We start from the raw sequence: 25,508 nt of genomic DNA, 5'->3' as shown, positions 1-25,508 counted from the left end.
ACCGCAAACACGTCGCCGATCTTAGCGTTCGCCGCAGCCACTTCTCCTTTCGTCCCCTGTGACTTTTGGCCGCACACGTTTGGAAAACTAAGAAACGCAGCACTAGGAGGTGTTGCTACATTACCTACTACTGCAGCAAATCCTCTGTCTGTGCCTACACTGGCTTTGCTTGTGTATATATTGTAAATAGTCTTTCTATACTCGAAACTGTCGTCAAATATGTCGTCAAAATTTTTGCATCAACAATATCTGCATACTAATAAGTTAGCAGCCGTTAAAACGTTCACACCATCAATCTGAGAAATAGTGATGGGTCAAGAATCATGATCCTACTTCGTGTTGGGGTCCTTTCAGAAAACAGTCAATGAAAGGGGAACCGGTGTTCATACCGTGAAAGCTTATTTATTCATTACAAACATTGTTTAGCAGCACACTGTTCCACGAGTGCTGTTCTGTTTATTTTTCCCGTTTCAGTCTTGGGCAACAAGTCCAGGAAGAAGACACCCCCGTAAAGTTGCTTGTGGACAGCCAACTTTTCTGGAAAACAAGAACAGTAAATTTCATAAAAAAAGAGCATAGTAATAGAATATGGGCACGACATAGTGCAGTACCTTCAATGTTCATAACGTACTATGATTTTCTATCACTTCGATTGTAGATTTATTGATAGTCGTCGGCCTTTTTAAAAGCAGTGCAATGTTTGTAGACTCCTGTGCGTGTGTGACCACTTTATTGAACATCCCGAAAATCGATGTCGTGGGTCTAGGCCGAGCCGGGAGCAACAGAGATACCCTGTCTTTCGGTGGCCCCCCCGCGCTTTCTGGAGGGCCCAATGTTGGTCCAGGAGATCTGAGCTAGTCAGCGAGGCTCCCCACCTGGACCGAAACTTTTAGAAAAAAACATGATATACTGCAAGGTAGCTAATAAGGCACTGCATTCTTCAGCACCATGCGAACCAAGATAGGTGCTGGTACATATGAAGGTGCGCGTCACACACCCCAAGATTCGAACATTTCTCTACAAAGAGCACCATTTGATTTTGGAAATCATTATAAACAATTTTCATGCAGGTATAAAGGGCTGAAATGGTCAATCTGAAAGCCCCGCTAGTCGCTCACGCCGCCGAAAGCGGCAAAGAGCCTGATGAGTTAAAGCTAGTTCTCGTCAGGACCTTCGACAGTGCTAGACATATACACCAAGCTGACAAAATGCGCCAAGTTAGTAACAGAAGTGTATACCACCAATTTACTGGCATACACAAAAATCGTAAATTCCTTGATGAGATTCAAATCGTTAATAAGCACTTTGATCTGCCGAAATATTGCTGTTCAGCATTAAGATAAATATTGCGAGAGTGAATGACTCGTCTTAATTTTATTGCAAATTTATTTTCCCTATTAACGGTAGCAGCTTTTGCTTTGTTTATATAGTGACTGAGCTGAATTTGAGCTTGGGAGCATCAAAATCTCTATCAGCATTGTACAAAAGAAAATTTGGGCCATCAGCAACCACAGCTCCTGCCAATGCTATGGGTAAACGAGGGAAGCTCAGAAGTTTGGACAGCTGAGTGGATCTCCCACTGTAGCTCCTCAGCAAAGAGAAATGGCTCTATTTACGTGTGTATTTGCACGAGTCTAGTAAGGACATTAATGCTGTCGGGGGCCCCTGCTACCCAACCATCTGCACGGGGTAGCACATGCAGGAGGTCGCCCGTAGAATGTGCCTAAATACGAGGTGATACATCTTGGTGCGGTAAGTTGGATTGTCGTTGAAGGAGCATGTGTCGATTGCCTGCATAACACCAGGTTTGTCTGCAGACATTCTTTGGAGGTGCTCTGGCAACTGTGTGAGTGTGGTCCTTGTACCACCAGCGTAGCTGATTATGATGTGTTATATTCCTACAAGATTCAATTCATGAAGTGAGGGTATTGGAGAAAACAAAAGCAGAGCATCGCAAAACTGCTCTCGAAGCGTAAGCTGAATTACAAGCTTTGGAGGCGAACGCACTAGATTAGTTACGTAGCAAGCTAGTTAAGACAGCTGTATTACCTAGGCAAATGCATGGAAAAGAATAAATCGCCTTTTATTTTGGCTAACACAGCACCATATATTTGAAGCATATGTATTTAAAACAAAAAGTAAAACTGTAGTAACTGAAGGAAGGATGTTCTTTATTTGTACTATAATTGATTCTACTAAAATTTCTGAATGTCACAAATGTCCAGAAAACGAAACTCTAGTTTATATCTCCAACTCATGAATGAAAACAGGTAGCACAATTCTGTCAATTGCATCTGATGGTGCATCCGAAGCTGACATAATTGATGTATTTTACGTGCCTAGTAATGGTATCAATATATGTGAGTCGAACTGCTGCTAAACCCATGTAAACATTGTTATTTGCCCGCTTTCAGTGATCTAGTTCATGCAGTTTAGAGAATTGCGATACCTCTTCTTCGTGCAGCGTTACTAATTCGTAAACTTTCTGCTTGCACTTTTTCAATCTTAGCGATCTTTGGAATTTTTTGTAAATATATACAGATCATAAAATAAGATTTAAATTCAAAGAGCCAGTAGAATCTAACTTTAGCTCTCAAGCGCAATAAATTTGATCAATATTGGCTAAGGGAATTTTTCCAGACAACCATTTGTGCGTTCTACGTATATTTGAATAGGCGGCCTCGGAGTTGGGCCAGAGCTGAGGCCGCCTCTTACGTGTTGTGAGACACACCACAACTGTAAATGACTTCATATTTGTGCAACCTACAAGGTACAAACTATCTGATAATTCTCCAGCAAAAGAAAACACGACAGTCATTTTATTATTTAATTATGTGAAATTTGTATGTTTAAGATCGCACAAGTGCTCAAGAAACTGCACTGGTCAAGGAGGAATATACCACATAAAATTGTGATCGAAATAGCTGTTTCATCGTATACGCACATCGTGTGTCATACTGCGTATGGTTAAACCTAAGATTACCACTGAGGTAGCTAAGTTGCTATGGCGGTGCGTGGCTGAGCTGGATGGATGTCGTGGGTTTCACCCTGCCTCGGTAGCCTTATCTTGAAGGTGGCTAAATGGAAATGCATTTGCATGTACTCCGATATAGATGCACAATAAAAACCCTAATTGTAAAAACTATACCGGAGTCCCTAACTACGGTATGCCTCATAACCATATCGTGCTCTTGGCACGTAAAACCCAAGAACTGAAAAACTTAGCTGGTAAGGTTAGGAAGGCTAAACTGGGGGGGGCTTAGGAGTGAGGATCAATAGCAAATATCTCAGCAAGCTTCGATATTCAGATGACATTGTTCTATACAGCAAAACAAGGAAAGAATTACAACAAATCATTGAGGACTTTAAAAGAAAGTGCAAGAGTTGGGTTCGAGATTATTGTGCAGAAGACAAACATAATGCCTGGCAAGGGAAAGAGAGTTAACGATCGCTATTCAGCCTCTACAGTCTCAAAAAAGTACGCTTGTCTAGTTCCTTTACTGGCATGCCACCCTGATCATAAGAAGGAAATTTACAGAAAAATAAATACAAAAATAAATATACAGAGAAATAAATTGGTTGGGGTGCATACTGCAGGCATTGCCAGATCCTAACAGCTTTCCACTACTGCAGAAAAGGGAGGTGTACAATCACTGCATTCTACCGGTGCTTACATGTGGGCAGAAACGTGGAGGTTCATAAGGAAACTAGATAACAAGGACGGTGCAAAGAGCAACGGAACAAAAATATTAGGCGTAAAGTTAAGAGAGAGGAACAGAGCGGGGTGGACCTGAGAGCAAACTGGGATAGCCGATATTATAGTTTGCATTAAGAGGGAAAAATAGAGCTCAGCAGGCCATGTAATGCATAGGATGGATAACCTGTGTGTCATTAGAAATACAGAATGGGTGCCAAGAGAAGCGAAGCGCAGTCGAAGACGGCAGAAGAGAAGGTGGGATGACGAAATTAGGACATTTGCAGGTGCACGATGGAATCGGTTGGCGCAGGACCGGAGTAATTGGAGATCACAGGGAGAAACCTTCGTCCTGCTGTGGACGTAAATAGGCTGATAAAGACAATGATGATGGTAATGAAACTAAACCTCTTGTTTCCGTAACTGCAACTTCAAATGAATGTTTCATGTAATTGTGCAGTAACCTTAAGATAATAAAATTTTATAACTAAGAAACTAAATACCTATTTTCCAAAATACACTTAGCTTATGAAAAATTTGGTTACAAACGGTTAGCTAGAAATGCTTCACGGTTGTCGCCGAGGAGAGAACGTCTCCTAATCTAGGATAGGAGGCAAACATACAGGACAGGACAGAGCTAAAAGAAAAACTGCGTCATTTGTTATTCGAGTGCAGGCGACGCCGTCCACGTCATAAATAAAGGGAACAGCTAGACCTGGAAATTTTGACAATGGAGCCTGGTCAGCGAAGATGGTAAAGTTAGTCGTTGCATGGCACAACAAAGCAATATCTCGAAATGCGCCATAAGTACAATATCGTCACGTAGTAGGGACGGTGAAAAAGGCAGCCAAACTCTGATTATAGAAACCAACGTTTTATTGTGGAACTTGTGCCCTCAAAAGCAGGCTACACCCAAAGAACAACGATAGCGGCAAACACACTCGGCAATCGTCAAAAATCGGATCAGCGGGTTAAGCGCGCCGGCTTTTATACATCAGTCGTCGAATATTCCAGATTAACCGTTGGGACCCGCGTGCCTTCCACAAAGTTCTACACCATTCGCATCGCGCATACATGCAATCAGATTACAGAAGGTTCGGCGACAACAGACATGCGGATAGATGCATCGATGATATTCTAGAAACTTCCGATACATGTAGACGCGTCCTCCGCTGAGCGATATTTCGATTTTTAAGTATAGCATTAAAAGCGCTCACCCGTAAAAGATAAACGAGTTCACCTGTCAATATATTCGAAATACAAGTAAGCTGAAAATGACGTGACTCAAGCAAGGCACGTGTCGCCCCATTTTGTTTGTACGGGTTCGTAGTTTGCACATGTGATGACTGGAACATATGCGTTCATGTGAAGCAGCTCTATATGAAGTTGAAGCCCCGTATTCTGTGCTTTTTGTTGCGCTGCTCACGTCAACAGTCATTACCAACTCGCTCACGAAGCCAGATCCGCCATTCTGCCAATATTTGAGGTGAAAGCTCGATTGTTGGCACGTAGGTGTGGCGTAGATTTAGGCACTTTCTGAAGACATTGCACTATTTTCATCCCTAAGAAGGTGTCTCTTTAGAAATGTTCTCCGTCTCAGCTGCCGAAACCGCTTGTAATCCTACACTATCGCAAATAATTATTAATTACATACTGCTCATAATGGGCGCAGATGCATAGCCGTACCTGCGATGGTTCTTCTAATTTTATCCGTCAGCTCTGTAGTGCAACAGGTCATGGGCTTTTCCTTTAGCACTACAGCAGCAACTGGTGCTTCGCCGTACTGAGCGTGCGGTATTCCGACCACTGCAACTTCGGCAATGTCTGCCGAGTGCTCCTGCAGAAGCAGTTGCTCGAGTTCAGCCGGAACAACCTGGTTGTCCATGCACTTGATTAACTCCTTCATCCTCTGGACGAAATGAAAGCGTCCCTCTTCGTCATAGTAGCCAGCGTCTCCTGGAAAAAATAATTTAACAATGTGCGCGACACTTTTGGACAGACCTACGAGAATTCTGATGTGTGAGATGACACTAAGTGAACGTAAGTAAAAAAAAAACGCTCCCTCATAAAAAGTTATCCTTTCGCAGCATTTAGGCGCCATTTCCTTCTGCGAACGTTGGCGTCGGCGGCGTAACGGAGCGACGACCACAGGGAAAGGTGAAAGAGTGAGAGCGCAACGACATATGAAAGGCGCAAGCCACGAAAGGCAGAGACCAAAGCGAGCGGCCCATTCAGTGACGTGCGTTCGGGAAAATGGGTCATGCGGACCCGCCCGACCACTCGATGCGTACTCACATCTAATTTCACCCGGACAACTCGTTTCCTACTATCGTCTCTTAGCGATAGCTCTCCATCGCGCCTGTTCGGTTTGCTTGATTGGTCTCGTACGCGCATGTTTCGATGGCCATAGTTTCCGATTGTTTTGTAATTTGATTCTATCAGAGACCGGAATTGTGCTGTACATTCTGGAAGCCACGGGGCACCAGCAATTAGAGTGAAGACTTCGACAAGCCACGTATAAAAGCCGACGCGCTTTACCGGCAGATCAGCTTTTCGAAGATTACTGCCTCTGCTACATGCCTCTTTCAAATCCTTTGCCTCAATCTATCGCGAAATGATAGCACGTATAGAGCTGCACCCAAACTTAAAAAAAGCGAGTGTGTTAATCACCGGATAATTTTTTCCGCCCTTGTTCACAACATTGGGAAATATATCTGGGCGATGCATCAAGATTGCTTTGTGCAGGCGAGCATTATTCCGTCTGCTATAGTGATATAGTGAAGACTGAAGAAACAATAAAGATATAATTGCATAGAACCTGTTTTCGATGCGAAAGTCTATTTTTGCAGAACAAAATGTGCCTGCTAAGCTTGTCGTAAATTTCTCATATAGGTCTCCCTTAACCGCCGCACTTATGACTTCAAGAGAATTACTCGTGTTTGACATCCTATCTACGAGATGCTGAAAAAAATTCTCGTTTCTTCAGTGCAATGTACCTCCTGCCAAGGTGTCACAGCATGGCAGGTTTGGGCATTATGACAGTTCAAGCAGTGAGAAAAACACAGGGAGGATCTGTGTCCGTCCGAAGCCGTCTTTTAGTTCATGTCTTTCACGCTGATTTACCATTGCTAATGTTCGCCCAACTATGTGAATCTTCTCTTATTGCCTAGACTTAGTTCATCATCATCACCGTCATTTCCATCATCATCCTCATAATTTTATTTTATGTCCACTGCAGGACGAAAGCCTCTCCCTGCAATCTGCAATTACTCCTGTCCTGAGCCAACCAATTCCCACTGGCATTTGCGAATTTTTTAATTTCATCACTCCACCTATTCTTCTGCCATCCTCGACTGCACTTCCCTTCTCTTGGCACCCATTCCCTAACCCTAATGGTCCACCGGTTATCTAGCCTACGCATTACATAACCTGCCAAGCTGGATTTTTTCTCTTCATGTCAAACGGCTATCACCGTTTGCGCTCTAATCCACACCTCTCTCTTCCTGTCTCTTAACGTTAAGGCTAACATTTTTTTTAATCATCGCTCTTTGCGCGGTTCTCGATTTGTTTTCAAGCTTCTTCGCGTGTTTCCAAGTTCGTGCCCCTATGTTAGCATTGGTAGAATGCATTGATTGCACACATTTCTTTTCAATGATAATGGCAAACTCCAGTCAGGATCTTACAATGTCTGCCGTATGGGCTCCAACCCAGTTTTGTTCTTGTGTAAATTTCTTTCTCATGATCAGATTTCCCTGTGAGTAATTCAACAAGATGAACCTACTCCTTCACAGATTCTAGAGGCTGACTAGCGATAGTGAACTCTGGTTCTCTTGCCCGGCTATTCATCATTATCTTTGTCTTCTGCAAATAACCTTTATTATATTAACCCCACTCTTATACTCTTTCTGTTTAGGTCCTCAATCATTTGTTGTAAGTCACCCCCAGTGTTGCTGAGCACGACAATGTTATCCGCAAATCGAAGGTTGCTGAGATATTCGCCGTTGATGCGTACTCCTATATCCTAGCCTTCCCAATTTAATAGCTTGAATACTTCTCCCAAGGATGCAGTGAATAGCACTGGAGACATTGAATCTCCTAGTTTGATCCCTTTCTTTATAGGTATCTTCCTACATGTGGAGAATTGGGTCAGCTGTGGAATCTCTATAGATGCTTTGCAAGATATTCACGTAAGCGCTCTGTACTCCTTGATTGCGTAATGCCTCTATGACTGCTTGTATCTCTACAGAATCAAATGCATTTTCGTAATGAATTGAGCCATATAGAGAGGCTCATCGTACTCCGCCGGTTTATCTATTACATCATTGATGACATGGATGTGATCAATTGTAGAGTACCCCTTTCTAAAACCACCCTGTTCCCTTGGCTGACTGAAGTCCAATGCTACCCTTGTTGTTTTGGAGATCATCATGGTGAACATCTTTTTATTACTCGAAGTAAGCTAACGGGCCTATAATTTTTCACTTGTGTGACGTCTCGCTTTTTGCGGATTAGTGTAATGTGGCGATTCTTCCAGTTCTCTGGGGCACTTCAAGTCGATAGACAGTTCATATAAAGGGCCGCCATTTTCCATGCAGTATGTCTCCTCCATCTTTGATTAAATGGACTTGTATTCCGTCTTTTTCCACCTCATTAGCCCGTTTCATGTCTTGCAAGGACCTTCTAACTTTATTGTTGGTTAAGGAAGAACCCTCTGTAACCTCTTCATTACTACTTCGAATGGAGGTACCGTGGCTCCTCTTGGCAATGTACAGGTCAGTATAGAATTATGCCGCTGCTTTTATTATATCTTCGAGATTGCTGTTGATATACCCTGTTTATCTTTCAGTGCATACATCTCGGCTTTTCCTATACCTACATTCTTTCTCATTGATTTCATGCTTCGCCCTCTTTTTTACTACTTCCTGCGTCTTTCTCACGTTATAATTTAGAATATTCCATATTTTTTCCTTGTCGATCAGTTTTGACACTTCCGCGAATTCTCTCTGATCTCTTCAGTTGGACCCTTCCATTCTTTCTCGTTTCTTTATTATGTCCTTTGTTACTTGCGAAAGCTTACGTATCGTTGCCTTGGTGCTTTACCTCCCACTGCAATTACTTCTGACGTCACCCTTGTTATGGCTTCATTCATTACCTCTATATCGTCTTCATCTTTTTGTTCTAAGGCTGCAAATTTGTCTGCAAGTTCGAACCTGAATTGGTCTTCTTTTACCCTTACTGCGTCTAGGTTGGCCTGTTACTTTCTGACTAAATTCACTATTCTTTCTCTTCAAATGGAGGTAAACCCTAGGCCTCCCCTAACCTATGATCATTGTGCTTCGCTGCATTTCACACTACTACATCCTGCACTATGCTGCGATCCGCAGAAAGAATGATATCAATTTCATTTCTTGATCTCCATTAGGACTTTTACAGGTCCACTTTTTGTTCATAGCTTCCTGTAGAAGGTATACATTATTCGCAGCTTATTGCTTTCCTCGAATTTTATCAACATCTCTACTCAATTGTTCCTAGAATTGACACCGCAGTTGATAATTGCTTCTTCACCAGCCTGATTTAGCCCACTTTTGCAATGAAGTCGCCATGACTAAAGTACACTGAGTTTGCACTTTGCGCATCGCTAATTAAACATAAAACTGTGGTATTCATTATCTTGGCTGAAGGTTGGAGCGTAGGCTTGTACTACCTTTAGTCTTTATGTCTAATTCAGGATTATTACGACTACTGATAGTCCCTCGTTAATGCCGTAGAATTCGTCACTGTTGCCCACTGTGTTCTTTTGGATAAGCAATCCTAATCATCATCATCATCATAATGATTTTTATTTTCACCACTGGATACAAGGTGAAAAAGGGAGAGCCGAAAAAAAAAAGCCGAAATTTCTTCGGCTTGACAAAGCTCCGGTCTCCCAGACAGGCAGAGTAGCGGCTGGTGTAGCAATACAATCACGCGTAAAGTGTGCGTATAACAGTATTTTAAATACAAATACATGTAGATACTTTCATGTTATAGAAACTAGTTATAGTAGAGTTGTGTAAGTATAAAAGCACAATCTGTAATCTTCCATATTATTATTTAACACACGCAATATCGTATATCACAAGAATGCAAAAGCAATATATATATACAACAAATGTCATAGAAGTGTCCAATAAACACAAGTTACTTCCACCAGGAAACGTTATTTTTTGAGAAATTATTTTACATACTTGTAAATACATATATGCATCTGTGTTAACAGATAGAAAAAGAAAATCTTCATACAGTCTGCTGCTTTCGCGACAGACACCCCGGCAACGCAGCCCAGGGCGCCATTACATCCTCGAATTTTATAAACCCGAAGGCGCCCTTTGCAGCATCCAGTTTACAACGCAAACACTCTCACGTGGTCCAGGCACAATCACTGCAGCGGAAACCTGGATTCTAGGAATAATAGTTACAAGTGTGAACGTATAGACACAACGACAGTATATGATAAGTTCTGCGGAACTGTTAGAGCAGTTAACAATACACATCTATAAGAATAAATCCAATATTTAAGTTTTGTTAAGAGATAACGCATCAACATATTGTTGGTTGAAATAGTTAAGTAGGGAAGGTAATGTACATTTAAGGCGTTGACAGCCATAATTAGTACGTGAGAAAGGGATCTGCCATGGTGGCTGGCGACGATATAAATATATGCTTCTATTTTCTTGTAAAGTTGCCAGGGTTAGGAATGAATCGAGCTTTCCCAGCATAGCATTTTATAGCTTAGTAATGTTTTCAATTTATATATTTCACGAGCTCTGATTATTCTGTTTTGTCGGAAAAGCTGTTGCGTATGTTGGAAAAAAGAAACGTTCGCTATCGCCCGAAACGCTTTCTTTTGAAGTATTTCCAGTATTTGAATATTTTGCGTTGTAGTGACCCCATATAAGTGAACAGTAACTGATGTGTGAATGGAAGAGAGCATGATAAATGAGACGCTTAACTTTAAAAGGTAATGCATTTCGATTCCGATTTAACACACCAACAACTTACCGTACTACGAACCCGTACAAATCCGTACTGCTTCGTCTCTGTAAGTCCTCTATAGCAGAAGACGTGTCCATTTGTCAGCTCTATGTAACCCTCATCAATTCCTCTAACCTCACTAAGGCTAATGATATCACAAAGAATGCCTTATAGTTCATCAAAAAGTTCTGCTTGGCTAGCTTCACTCGAGAATGTTCGGGTGTTAAACGTTGCAAGCGTCAGTTCCCATTGGCGTATGTCAGCAGTGCCGCGTTATTACAGCGAAGCTCTATAACTCTGCCGTTCAATTGCATTTGAAGCGTTTGTGGGCAAAAAGTCAACCAATCGCAGTGGGAGGCACCCGCCATGGAGTTCCTTGCCCCACCAACAGATGACACTCGCCTCCGCTAATCTGCAGAAGCTGAGGCGCCGGCGCTGCGGAAGCGAAAAAATGAACCAGAATGCTCAACTGCGCGCATACCGTACGCCGCAAGCATTTCCTGGTAAATATTCAGGTTGCATAAACTACAGTTGACGGGAAGCGGTAATTATAACATATCCAGCAGGGAGTGACATAACTGCAATTTCGTTTGTAACAGCAGAACAGCTTAGCAATTGATTTTTTGTACTCTGTCAGCGCCATCGAAAGACTATGTACAGTTAGGACTCTACAGGAGCAGCGTGAACACGATGAGCGGCAATATGAACCGCAACTTCGATGTTGTTACCTCTCATAAAGGCGATGAGCATTGCTTGGACGCTTCCCATAAGGCAACCAGCCTAAACAATGACGGGGCCCGACATCGACTGTCACGTGAAAACAAAGAAGGTCACTTTGAGGTGACAACCCCCGCACTCAGTGGAGGTGGTAACTACCGCAAAAACCACTCTACCTAAACCTGACCCCCACAAGCGGACCTTCACGGAGAGCACAAGAATTGATGAAAGGGGCCAACGTCGAGGGCTACCATGGGTACGACGTCGACATCAGGTTCCTAGATTGACAAGTGGTTGCTCGCATTCGGGCACGATAGGGAAACATTGGAGGCGGAGTCCGGCGGAACGGTTCGACGTCAAGTGAGGGATCTTGCGATAGATTGGACGGTTGGAAGAGTACGAGAGAGAGAGTTATCAGATTCCATAGTCTAGTCACCTTGGGAAACAAACTGCTTTAAAAGCGGACACATTTGGTGCAGTGTGTGTCCTGCTGTCAGCAGATATGTGTCCTCCTCACGTGTCTTGATGTCTGCTCAGACATGTAGAGAGCTTCCACATCTGCAACCACGGTAAAAGGGTAAAATAAATCATTTTATTGCCATCTTCTTCTGAACGTACACATGCTCGTGCCTGAAACCTCCGTGGCCTAAACGCTAGAGCAAGTCGCAACAATACGTACAACGACGTCTCTCTCAGGCTAGATTCCTGTCCAAAGCACGCCAAGCAAAGTTAGGATGCTTGAAGCGGAGCGGGAGTACATTGAGCGATGAGTGAAAGAGCAACATCAAAATACACAACGGCGTCTTGCTCTACGCTCTGCAGGACCCAGTTAAGGGCTATGTCACACTGGTCCATCCGATCAGATGATAACATAACTTTACTGGACAACTAGTTTCACCGCTTTCATTGGAGCCATTTTTCTTTAAATTGATTTCTGTGGCTACCCATTAAGGAATCCTGTCCGTCCGTCCATGATGTAAGACGAATCACTATAAAGAAATAATGTATAAAACAAAATTATTTCTAAAGAAAACGCGTTGGTGCAGTTATTTGCACCTACAACCCCACGCTCACAAGCCGAGTGTCTGACCCACTTCATAAACACGCGCGCTTGCACGAGATGGATCTATGCATTTTGTAACGGCAGTGCAGAACAGGTGTCCAAGAACATTTTTTATCAAGGCTTTATTGAATTATTTCATGATGGCCATCTGTACGACCAAGTGTAGAGGTCAATTGGATATGTGTATCAATCAGGAAAATTTCGAAACATGCCAAATCCTGATGCGTTACGGTGGTCTCGCGATGCGCCTACCGATAGGGCGTTCGTTCATTCACCGACCAAAATGCTACCAATCTCGGAGGGCTCATGAGCGTCCCGTCGCGAAACACAAGCAGATAACCAATGAACGAGTTCATAAGGATCATAAGGAGTGATGAGACGTTGTATCGGTCTCATCCTGGTTGATAATCGTCCTATGCGGATGGACAGTTTGCTAACGAGGGATAAGGACTTATATCGGTTGGAGGAAAGTCTGACAATGTTAGTGAGCAGCGATAAGACTTTTGAAGGTTTGTATCAAGTGGCATGACATTATAGTGAAGGCGACTGCCATTCAGTTGAGCAAGTGGCACAATGCTTACGCATACGCATCACAGAGGAGTTTCCGACATTCTCCCGACGTTCTTATTTTCCCTATATACTACATACACACACACACACACACACACACATTTATACATATATATATATATATATATATATATATATATATATATATATATGTGTGTGTGTGTGTGTGTGTGTGTGTGTGTGTGCGTGCGTGCGTGCGTGTGTGTGTGTGTGTGTGTGGTGTGTTGCCCACTCGAATCCATGCCATAGACACAGACAACGAATTGGGCTGCCTTGAATGCGCAGATAGCAGTGAGCACTCCTAATGTATATTCATTAAAGACATGATTTACTAGCGAGCTTTACTGCATTTTGTTTGCTGTTCTTTCCCGTTTTGGCTCCGCTAGCACTTGGCAAAATGAAAGTTCAACTGTAATCCCGTGTTTGAGTGTGACTCTGTATACAGGGTATTACACCAGTATTTCATAACCCCACCAGTACACCAGTATTTCATAAATGAGCAATTGCGTTACGCTAAGAAGACCTAGTACATACTGTTTCCAGTACAGTGGAGTAGCTGCCAGTAATTTTATCGTTACTGAGGTTTAACTAGGCATTGGAACCATAAACCACGAGAAGTACTGTCCTAGGTATCAAAGTGTCAATAAGGCTTTTGTAGGTACGCAAAATTACATCTTACTACCAAATTTGAGGCTGCGTTTTAATGGCATACAATTTTTTTTCCTGCTGGTAAAGCAACCCTACGAAATATAAAAATACCACGTGACTGCGCTGCCTCCCGTATCACAAAGGAGCGACATTAAAAAAGCTGATTGAAAGCACCTGCTTTGCCTGTCGCGAACTCGGACACAGCGCATCACCTTGATAATGGTATGGAAGACGTACTAACACGAGGTTGCGGGGCTTCGCAGCGATTGCTTCCTATGATTTCACCGTCACACACATTATACTTCTATCAAGGCCGACTGATCACATCGATAATAAAAGCCCCTTGATAACCCGGCCAAAGCGCCACTCTGACTACGGACGAAACGCGAAAAGCAATGTAATGGGAGTAGAATGTTTCAAAACCGCGGCCCTGCTCACACCGCATCCGAAAGAGTACGCGCGCTACTATCTTTTGCGGCAGAAACTTGCTTCGGACGAAAGACAAATCAAAGTGACGGTTTTATTTCTCATGAAAGTGTATACGTGCTGCAGAAGAAAGGTTCGTGCCAAAAAGAATGACAGCTATAAAACAGACCGGGAAGTGACCAATGTGTAGAGAAAGGGCAAAACCAATGCGTTCAAGAAAGGAAATTCTACCGCTTCCAAATGTGTCATATTGGCAATCGGGCCGTCTGCACAAAAGAAAACAAAGACATCAGATTTTAGTGTACGCGTATGATATGTGCATTCGTAAGCCCTGTTGAATACCAGCCGCCGCCTAGATGGCTTGTTCGAGTCGGTACCCTTCTGCCGCTACACAGTGCTGAGTCTGAGTCTGCTTTGTAACATGTGCAATCGCTTTCTTGATGACCGACGCTGGAACGCGGCAGACATTCGTTACCCCTGCATTAAGCTCATCTGACGTCGTCATGTTGATCATGCAAACACGGAAATCGAGTGCAGAGAGATCAGGTGACCTAGCTGGCAAACTTACTGACCCATGCATTCCAATACACTGCTCATGAAAAGTCTCATACAGCCTGTTTTGTGCTTGGCAATTACTGTGTGCTGGCGCCCCATCTTGCTGATACCGAAGAGGCGGAACTGATCCACCACTCCAAGGATATCGTCCACGTAACAATGTCCCGTCAGTGTGCGATCGAAGAAGATGGCACCAATAATAGCAGGGGAGTCGCTTAAAGGGAGTCCCCCAGGACAGCAGGAATTGGCCTCCCTTGTGCTGTATCCGGCGACTGGCTTCTTCATGACTCCTGTAATTAACCGATCGCGCTCAGCCCACGGCGGCTGCAGAGCACCTAACCAAGGAGCCGGTCGAACCTGCGGTGTGGTAGAGGGCGCTAAAAATCTATCGATCAGGAGAGGCTGCCCCTGGAAGGTGAGCCTGACAACGTTGAACTCGCGAGTATTCGCGATTGAGGCTACCTCAGGTGGGCTCAATGCCAGGCGTAGCCTTGGATATTATTGGCCTTACTGAGGTTAGAAGAACTGGTGAGGCTTATACGGTGCTGATTACCGACCATGTCCTCTGCTACAAGAATGTAGCGGGTAACTAATAAATCCTTCAGCATTAATGAGAAGGTAACAATCGCAAAACACTGATTAGCCCATATGGAATAATGATAGTAGAAGCCTACGAGCCAACCTCCTGTTATGATGATGAAAAAATAAAAGTTTTATGCCGACGTTTAATTAGCGATTAAAAATGTACAAACTCAGGATACGGTAGTGCTGGGCGAAATAAATGCAACATTTAGGAAAACGCAGCCCGGGGAACAAGCAATTGGCAACGACGTCATCGATTCTGGGAGCACTGGAGAAGAGATCTTACATTTTACGGAAGCGAATAAGCTCCGCATAGTGAATATCTTCTTCAGGAAGCACAGTAACAGAAAATGGACCTGGAACAGCCAAAATGGAGAAATGAGAAATCAAATAGATTTCGTACTGTCTGCTGACTCCAGCATAGTGCAGGATAAAGGAGTGTTAGGTAGCGTAAAGGGCGGTAACCACAGTTTAGTGAAGTCTAGGATTTCTCTCAATTTGGGAGGAGAAAGAGCAAAATCAGTCGAGAAATAACAGGCCAATCTACACACAATAAAGCTAAAAGCATAATAATTCAGGTTGCCGCTCGCAAACATGCAGCTTTAGAACAGTAAGAGGAAGGCAACATAGATATATTCAATAAAGCTGTAACTACGCTGATTTCAGGAGCAGCAATTGAAGTTGGCGGTCTTCAGTGAAGCTCTTTGGTGCCAACTTGGGTCGTTGAGTAGGTGTCGCTGGTTAGATGCCGTCTATCACAATAACATTATATGAAACATTTAATCAACAATTGCGCGCTACGTACACGATAAAAGATAAAAACAATAAAGTTGCCTATCATTTCTCAAAGAGGGATACACCGCCATTTTTAGTCAAATTCTAGCTCTCCGACGGGACGCATGCGAATTAGAAAAGTGTGCTGCCTACCATGGGACACTAGAATTTTTTTTCGCATTTAAGATGCCTAAAATGACCTGAAACATGAACTGAGCCTTGCATGAGTCAAATAATCATTAGCATTGAAAGATTCTAAGCTTGTTGTGGTTGCCGCATGGCATCAACCAAAATATGCTAATGAGCATTCTCAAATATATCAATGTAAAAAAATGATGCTGCACTAGAGGGTGTCTCGATGTTCGTGCCTCCAGCCTCGTATGTGAGAAGTGTATGCACAGCTATGCAATTGCTGGAGCGTAGGCCATCGCACTATGTGGTGTGTGCTGCGTTTTTGAAGTTTAGGATGTCGATGACTTTTTTCCAGGCCCGTGCAATTTTACCACATTTCACTTAATGCAAATATACAACCGGCGGGTGGGTTACCATGCTGGCACAGACAGAATGCTATGCTTATTAGCAGTTCTGCGTGGCCTACGGGCAAAGACTAATTTTGTACATGTTGCTAGACGCACCACAAACTTGATGTGTCATACGAAATGTATAGAATATTCGAGCTGCATGGGGCAGTCATTGCTTAGGAATGCGAAGTTTTTTTCTATAAGACGAACATAAGCGCCTAAAGTATGATGCTACGTCTGGCTGCTAGATGAGGAAATGCTACTGGCAAAATTTCGTGCCAGTACAATATTAAGCAGCAATGCATGCACACAACGCGACCTAGAATATTTTATTAACGTCTGAAGGAATTCAGTCCTCAATATACGAAACATGTGTGAAATTCACGTGAGCCTGGTGTGTTTGTTCTTGTGTTCAAAATTCAGAAGTTTTTTTTTTTACGTTGGACGATTTTCATATCATGGAGTATAAACCACAGTACCGACCGTTGAAATGAAAAAGTTTGAAAAAACGACGTTAGATGACTAAGAAATCGTGATGGGTATTGGTAATGACCGAGGTAGGTAACTACCGATCTAAAGGATTGAGTTTTTGTTACTGACTGCAGGAAACATGAGGAAATCGCGAAATTTATATAGTGTTGTAGCGCAGTCACGTCTGAGTGGCCGAACTCTCAATGCCTATGCTGTTTTTCACATATAATTCCCACAACGCTGCAAGAATTTATTCGAGTTGCTGTTAGATGACTTTAACTGACCAGCCCACGCTTTTGTGAAACTGGCAGCTGGAACGACAAGGTGTTAGCGCACTTTCAGGACGTATAAGTTAAAGCAATGGCAGTTTGTGCTAGTGCTAGAAGCAAATATAAGGCTGTGAAACAGCAGGTTGAAGTTGGAATGTACATTATAAAATATGCATTAGCTAACCTAATTTCCCAGTCCGCAATTGAAGTAGGAGGTAAGGCCCCAAGACAAGAAATACTCGAGCTTTCCGAAGCGACACAAAACCTAATAAAATTCCGCCGGTACCGATCTTACTAAGAATTTCGACGTTAATGCAATTACCATTCAAGAAACATAGCACCATGCCTTAGTGTGAACGGCGGAACGCGTCTTAGCTAAGCCGTGTACGCAGCCAGTATCTTCACTCTCGCGTCCCATTGGACATGCTGCGCCACCTACTGACGCGATAAAATTAGCTCAGTTGTCAAAGGTGATAACGAAGAAAATAACTTACCTTCAAATTTTGAGCAGCCTAAATATTGCGCACGCATTAAAGAATTTACGCAGCACTAGATCAGTGAGAAGGAAACTGGGTATTGGAAACAAGAATCTGTAACGAGCTGTAAGAGCGATAATCAAGGCAAGTCACTAGTAACTTTGATGACATATTAGAGACGCCAGATGAAATTCATATAACACCCTTAAGTAGCCAGGGCAAGCAAGTAAACCTGGTCGGTATAGGATTGATATAACTAAAAGGACACAATAGTTCCTTGTCCCATTAAGGATGAAGAGAGAAGGGAATTGAAAATTTCTTCCAGAGGAAAGCAGCAAGGAATATGGAATAAGAGTCGATTACAAATAGAGGACAGGAATATTGTACTGTAAAAATTGGCGTTATTTTATACGCAATGTCTCATACCAAATATTCATGAAAATTTTTGTCCAATAAAATCCGAGCAGCACATCAGTTCAATCAAAGAAGGAAAATGGATAGATTTTGCAATGAGACTTCATCAATGTATGGCATTCGTGTCGTCAATGAAGTATTCATTAAGGCGCAGTTTAGCCCGAAAGGCGAAGCACCGATAGGGATAGCAAATCAGTAGATATAGGTATACGAATTTCATCGGCTGTATATACTTGTAAACATTCGCTTACTAACTAAATTAACAATGGTATATGTAAGCGCGACTGAACGAGGACGTATAAAGAAACACAGACAGAGACAGCGCTGTCTCTGTACGCCTGTTTCTGCGTCCTTGTTCAGTCGTGCTTGCCCATTCTATTACGGATTCATTCAAACGAACTAGCCCGCCACCGCGTTTTAATTACTATGCGCGGTGTACGCGCGTCCAGGTAAACATAACACATGTCGCACTGTGAGCGCAGAAACTCGTTGTCGAGATGCTGGAGTGGCAAATCACGGCAACAGCAGCGATCGACTTGACCATCGTGCATGATCTACAAAATCTCAGGCCGATATCACTAACCTCCTGTCTTGGCAAATTATTTGAGAAGGTGATCCACACACGTCTCACGTCTTACATTGAAGACCGCAACCTATTTCCCATTAACATATTCGGCTTTCGCCAACATTTGTCGACACAAGATGTTTTCCTGCTACTTCGCGAAGAAGTTCTATGCAACACCGCGGTTGGTGCGGAACATCTCGTCCTGGCTCTTGATTTAAAAAGTGCATTCGACACTATTTCACATGAACTTATCTTATCTGAGGTAAGTGACATCGGTTGTGGACAAAGAATCTATGATTACGCCCGCTCTTTCCTGACCTCTCGCATCGCGACAATAGGCATTGGCACTACGCGCTCAGACCCTTTTCCCATGCCCAATAGAGGTACACCGCAAGGGGCGATACTCTCCCCCCTGCTTTTCAATATCGGCATGAGACGCTTAGCCAAAACACTCGACGTCATACCTGGGCTAGGGTACGCGATATATGCAGACGATATTACCCTATGGGCAACCAGCGGCTCGTTAGGACAAAAAGAAGAAATCCTGCAAGAAGCAGCGACCGTTGTTGAAACCTTCGCTCGCAGCAGTGGAATGAGCTGCGCTCCCGATAAATCAGAATTTGTCAGGATACGAGGTCGAGGCCGTCAAACTCACGAGCCGGTGAACCTCTTTCTAGGAGACAGCCAGATAAAGGAGGTCCAGGAAATGCGAGTCCTCGGACTGTGGCTGCAAAGCAACAAACGAATAGACCACACCATTAAAACCCTTAGGACTACGGTGAAACAGATCTCCCGTATGATCCGTAGAGTAACTTATCACCGAAAAGGTTTCAAGGAAACAGAGACGATCCGGCTCGTTCAGGCTTTTGTGCTAAGTCGTCTCACATATAGCTTCCCTTTCCAGGACCCCACGAAAACAGAACTAAAGGCCCTAGATGCGTTGATTAGAACGTCGTACAAAGCGGCTCTCGGCCTACCACAGGGAACCTCTACTGAACGCTTGCTGGCCCTCGGGATTCACAATAACTACGAGGAGCTACGGGCAGCGACGCTCATATCTCAACGGGAGCGACTTAGCTTGACCTCCTCTGGCAGAAAATTACTTTGCCGCGTGGGTTACCCTACTCGTCCACAGTATGCGGGAGAAGAACTCGAATCTCTGCCCAGAGTCCTTCGTGAAAGGATCATAGTAGCCCCAATCCCTAAGAACATGAGTCCAAAATACCACCGGGGACGTAGAAGTGCTCGAGCTCGAAAGTTAATGCAGCAATTCGGTGGAAACCCGGATACAGTCTACACAGATGTCGCCCGATTTGGTGCTTCCAAATACGCCCTCGCAGTGGTAGGAGCGGCCGCAAATCAAGGGCTTGTGACTTGCGCCACGGCTAGAGTTGCATCTGCGAATACCGCAGAAGCTTCAGCCATCGCACTAGCTATTAAAACTAAGGACGCTCTGGGACAATCGTCGATAACTCTTACAGATTCCCAAGTCGCATGTAGACTATTCCTCACCGGGAGGCTACCACACAGCACCACTGACCTATTAGGATCCAACCTAACGCAGAAACACATGATCATCTGGTGCCCGGGTCACGCAGGACTCGAGGGCAATGAGAGAGCGGACGGCGCAGTTCGGGCTTTTGTCAACCGAGCGGTCGACCACTCTGACGAAAACCCCTTTTTACCACGAGACATCCTTGAGCACCAGCGCCGCGAGCGAAGAAAGTACAGTCCACCACACCCTGACCTATGCAGGCAGGACTCTTATGAATGGCGCCGAATACAGACGCACACATTTCCAAACCTTTCTTTGAAAAATGCCATTCACCCAACGCTGTACAGCGTTCGCTCTCCGTGGTGCGGAGGCCAGCCAAATCTCGCCCACATTACGTGGGACTGCCAGAACAGGCCACCCAAAATTAATACACCAAAAATGGCCGGCAAACTTTCCGGAAGGGAGCAGTGGGAGACTTGGCTCGCCAGCGAGGATCGGGAGATGCAACTGGCGCTCCTCGACCAGGCACGGCGGACCGCCCAAGCCAGTGGGGCCCTGGACTAGGGGCTCCACCCACTCGCTTTCTGCATTTTTTTTCTTTTAGATAAACGTTTTGATATATATATATATATATATATATATATATATATATATATATATATATATATATATATATATATATATATCTTCAACGCGAACTAAACGTCGAAAGCACTGCGCCTACGAAGTTGCCGCCACTGTGAGCACTCTATATACAAACATCGCAGATCGCTTTCAAAATACGGCGCCCGCACGGCCGCGCCGAAAGCACTAGCCGCCGAAGACGAACTGCCCCCGCCCCCCTCCCTCACCACACCCCCGTGCCTCGCACGCGGCGTCGGTTTTATCGCCCTTGGACTTTATACGAAACCTCACGGTGACGCCGACGGCAAAAATGGGCCTGGAGTGTCCATATAATTGCTGTCCAAATAATAAATCTGCTGAGTATAAGCGGACTTTCTATAATGCTTGCGGAGGTTATGAAAAGGCGTTTCACACTGCATATATACCAGCAGCCATGAAGGGATTCCGTAGTATCGTAGGTACTTAAAGCGCCTATGGATGTCGGGCCATACACCTACACAGATATTGCAGCTACATTAAAGAAAAAGTGCAAAGTGCAGACTAAGGAGTGTGGTCGGCAAGCAGACACAATTTGTGCTATAATACTCACACCCTATTGGAAGTATTCCAGCTGTTATCATAGAGCACATTGTTGCGAAGATCAACGGGGAACAACTCAGCAAACGTCGGTTTCCTAATGACATTGTACTGTTCAGCAATGCTGCCGATGACTGGCGAAATAGGATTGATGACGTTAACTGAGAAAGCGGAAGTGTAAGGTTCAAAATTATTAAACAGAAGACAAGGGTAATGCGCAATAGCCTGGCAAAATGAACGAGAATATGACATTGGCCTCCAGCATCTAGAATTTACGCAAGGGCAGATTTATCTAGACCAGTCACTCACACGAGACCTTATCATGGGTAGAAAATTAGCAGAACAATAAGAAATCTTGGAGTTGATATGACAGGCGCTGCAAAATAATGACCGCCAGCTTGCAGTCATTATGCATTACACAGTCATTGTATTCAACCAGTACTAAAATACGAGGCACAAACATGGAGTGTACAAAATAGGCTTCAAAAGATGCTAAGGGCCGCGCAATGAGGGAGGGTACGAAGGTGGGATTTAAAAATAAGAGTACTGTGGCGTGAACTAGATAGAAACCCGGGATTTCCGATATTATAGTTGAGATTACAACCATGAAATTGACCTGGAGGAACAAGGTAAGGGGGGAAGGGCATATGTTGCACGTGTCCATTTTGGCCGCTGTGGAAGCGCTGATTGGGCGGGCTGAGGTACGCCGGGGAACGAGGCAGGCCAATACTTCCTTGAAAGCACAAGGGTGGTGTACTTCCTCATGAGATGTCATTCTGTCTTGCCCAACTGCAATAGAACCTTATAGGGACACTACAGAGTAATCAGCGGAAATTTTGACGTCAACGCTTTCCTCACGCCGTGAAGGGCAATAGAAATGATCTTCCGAGTAGACTGATTTGATAAGCAATAGTGCACATGCCTGACCAGAGGCGTTCGACAGGCGCCTCCAGACTGTCTCCTTAACGCTCCTATAGCTCCAGCCAGTCAGTGTTGCCTGAAGTGGACACTTGCATAATACGTCGCTCCCTACCCCACATCCTTCAGGCAGGCTCAGCAAGGTGCAGGGCAGATATTCAATAGGTTCGTAATCGGCACCTACAGGAGCGAAACGCACTCGAGTATGGAAGATGTATAAGAGGTGCGATGACATTAGGAAATTCGCAGGTGCATAACGGGGTCCGCTGATGCAAGGCAGGGGTAATTGAACATCGATAGTAAATGCCTCTAGCCTACACTATACGTAAACTAGGCTGATAGTGGTGAGGATGATCTTCAAAGTGGTGCTAATCTTACGCTTTCTTCTATGTAAATTTGATTTCACCACATGTCGGTTTATATTTGGTAATTTGGTAGTTTAGACTTGTGCATATGTGCAAAAGGATTTGAACCTGTAAAACCATAACAACGCTGTCACAGCTGAACTTAAAAAAATATGTTCAGCCAGTGTCCACATGCCGGCATGCTAGCCAGCCTCCTAAAAACGCCACACGAAGCTGCCAGCCGTCCAAGCCAACCGAAGGTGGGTGTCAAGCCAGCGAAGTCAGTGAGCGAGCCAGCCAGTCAAACTAAGCGAAACTAAACCAAGCCAAGCTAACCAGCCAGCCACGCAGGCCTGCCTGCCTCTGCGTCCGCAGTGTGTGCAATGTGTCATTTGGCTGAGCCACAGGTGGGCATCGTTATTGTGGAGCAGGTACCGCATGTTTCTAAGAATACAAATTTTCTTAAAAATTGCTTGTAGCAGATAGCACCATTTTAGTCATTGAGTTATTCTACCCGAAGAGGTGGACATTACTTGGATGGAAAATTAAAATATAATGGAGAAATCAACAAAACTTCACTACACGTTTTTACTAATTACCTTATTAAGGGTATATCAATTTACAAGTTCTAGCCGGATAGATTGCAAGGCATATGCATTTGGAAAGAATGGTGTAATTGACCGCATTTTCGAGATATGCGCCTTAAGATTTGCCGTATGAATGCATTGTCGTTGCACTTATTTTCTTAATAATTCGTCATTTTATTCATTGAAGTACAAACGTAGCTAGACCGCGAATCCATTTCTCCGAAAAGTTCGGCAATTAATATCTCGAAAGTGACGCCATCGTTAGAATTCATTTGAAGTGGATCGGCCTTGTAAGCCACCCTACTGGAATTTGTAAATCGCTAGCCGTGCTATAAGAGAATTAGTTAAATACATAATTGATGAAGTGTCTCAATTAGTCGACTGCGCATTATAATTTGTCGACAAGAAATCCCTGCCTCTTCGAGGGCGCGTGCTATCGGCCGCCGGCAATCCTCTAAAAACTGTTTTAGGTCTTCGTAGAAACCCCCGGTATTGAAACATGCATGGTTGTTTTGATCCCCTCCAAAAATTATTTAGTTAAACACGTCCGCACCACGTAGCGGCATACCCCTGGTGGTATGATCAATGACTTTTGCTTGACCCCATAATTTCATGTTATGGTATCCCCACAACCGTACTTTCGCGCACATTATTTTGTGTTGAGTGGATCGCTTAACTTTTCATTCAGACATTGTGTTGGCAGCGAGCCACTTCTCGGTTCCATTCAATCACTCTGCGGACTGTGACTATCTGCTGAAGGTTTCAACAGCTTTCCGTGAATGTTATGGTATCGTATTCTACACTAACTAAAAGATACGACACTTATTTAAGGTGTTGATCTTCATATAGCCCAATTTCTGAACCACTTTTTAGCCCTCGACTCATCTTCGCGCATCCGAGTTGAACCAGTTATACAATAATCACTGCTGGAGTACACGACCGCGCTGAGCAGACTTGCTTTAAAATCTGAATTTCATACATTCATACTTGATGCAAATAATTAGTTGTGAAGCCTAGCGTCGCGCAGCGACTGAGTTTATCAATGGGTCACTAGTTTGCGATGTAGGTGTCATCGTTTCCAAATTCGTGGTGCCACGCAAAGCTTTGCCAATACGATATCAACAAAACCATCGGCTAATAAATCTAATGTTTTATGTCCTACAGAAAAATACCCTTGATAGTATATAGGCAATGATTGAGGCGCTGAGAAATACCACAAGCATATTTTCATTCAGAAAACTCTAAAATGGCTGAACATCTGAACATAAGCTCTGTTCGTGATTGGCCATCGCCAGCTGATTATCTTTTATAGAACATTTCTATTTTAAGTCGTCTGTGGCCTTAAGTTGTTCATGAGGATACTGGACGTGAAGTTTTGGTGCAATATAGTTTTAGCTGCGTTTCTGCCAAACAAAAAGTTACTTCATCTGAAAAAACACATTTTAGAATAAGAGCCAAAAGCCACATAAGTAATGAAAATAACAATACATAGCACTGGAACATTTATTAGAGAGGTCGTAGTTACATATAATAGATGTCCGCTGGCATTTATTCATGGTTGGAAATCGATTCACCCTGCTGGCTCTTTGAGTGCTCGTGACGCCAACCCGCTCTCGCAAGCATTACTGATGAAACATCCTGTTGCCACTCACCTGATTTGCACCAGCCATCTTCTTCGAAGAACTCGGCCGTTTCTTCGGGTCGCTTGTAATAGCCGCGCATCACTGTCGGGATACGGAAGCAAATCTCGCCGGTCTCGTTCGGGCCCAGTTTCATTCGAGTCAGAGGATCTACAACCTGCGTATGTCAGATTGTGTTTGTCTGTATCGATATGGCGGTATTCTATTAATTATTTCAGGAGATCGCAGGTGTGTTGTGTGTATGCATATACATGCGTTTCCATTGTAAGCACAAACGAGAGCACGGTCTTCTATCGTGCCGAAAGCTTAAAGTGACAGAAATATATCCGCTCCAACAAATGCTGCGCTACCCTGTTCACCAACATCTCCTCTTTCATGAATTTGCTTAACGAACATGAGAACAAGGACCAGGTAAAGGATGTGGGCGGTCTCCCAGCAACCGGCCACCGTCTCCGCAGCTTCTGCACTGCGCTCTCAATATAGAGTGTGCAGTACCCAGTGCCGCGGGCTGTTGGCAATCTGAACCCGAAGGAAAATGTGCAGTTCTGTCGAGCAGAGTTTTCGC

The 25,508-nt window shown here is 43.9% G+C and overlaps 1 protein-coding gene across 1 annotated transcript in view; it reads right to left on the bottom strand.

Annotated features, from left to right (window-relative positions):
* Window positions 1–367: 367 nt before the first annotated feature.
* Window positions 368–25,508, bottom strand: part of LOC126531930 (uncharacterized) — an 82,256-nt gene continuing 57,115 nt past the window's right edge. Inside the window, exons 6-8 of the mRNA XM_055070683.2 lie at window positions 24,956–25,100; window positions 5,381–5,650; window positions 368–537 (exon numbers count right to left, since the gene is read on the bottom strand). Coding sequence (XP_054926658.2) covers window positions 410–537; window positions 5,381–5,650; window positions 24,956–25,100 — 543 coding nt within the window. The 3' untranslated portion in view covers window positions 368–409. The remainder of the gene's footprint in view (window positions 538–5,380; window positions 5,651–24,955; window positions 25,101–25,508) is intronic.

This window comes from Dermacentor andersoni, chromosome 4 (genome assembly GCF_023375885.2).
Source record: "Dermacentor andersoni chromosome 4, qqDerAnde1_hic_scaffold, whole genome shotgun sequence".
Lineage (NCBI taxonomy): Eukaryota > Metazoa > Arthropoda > Arachnida > Ixodida > Ixodidae > Dermacentor > Dermacentor andersoni.
Note: the sequence above shows the minus strand (reverse complement) of the source record. Positions and strands in the feature narration are given on the sequence as shown.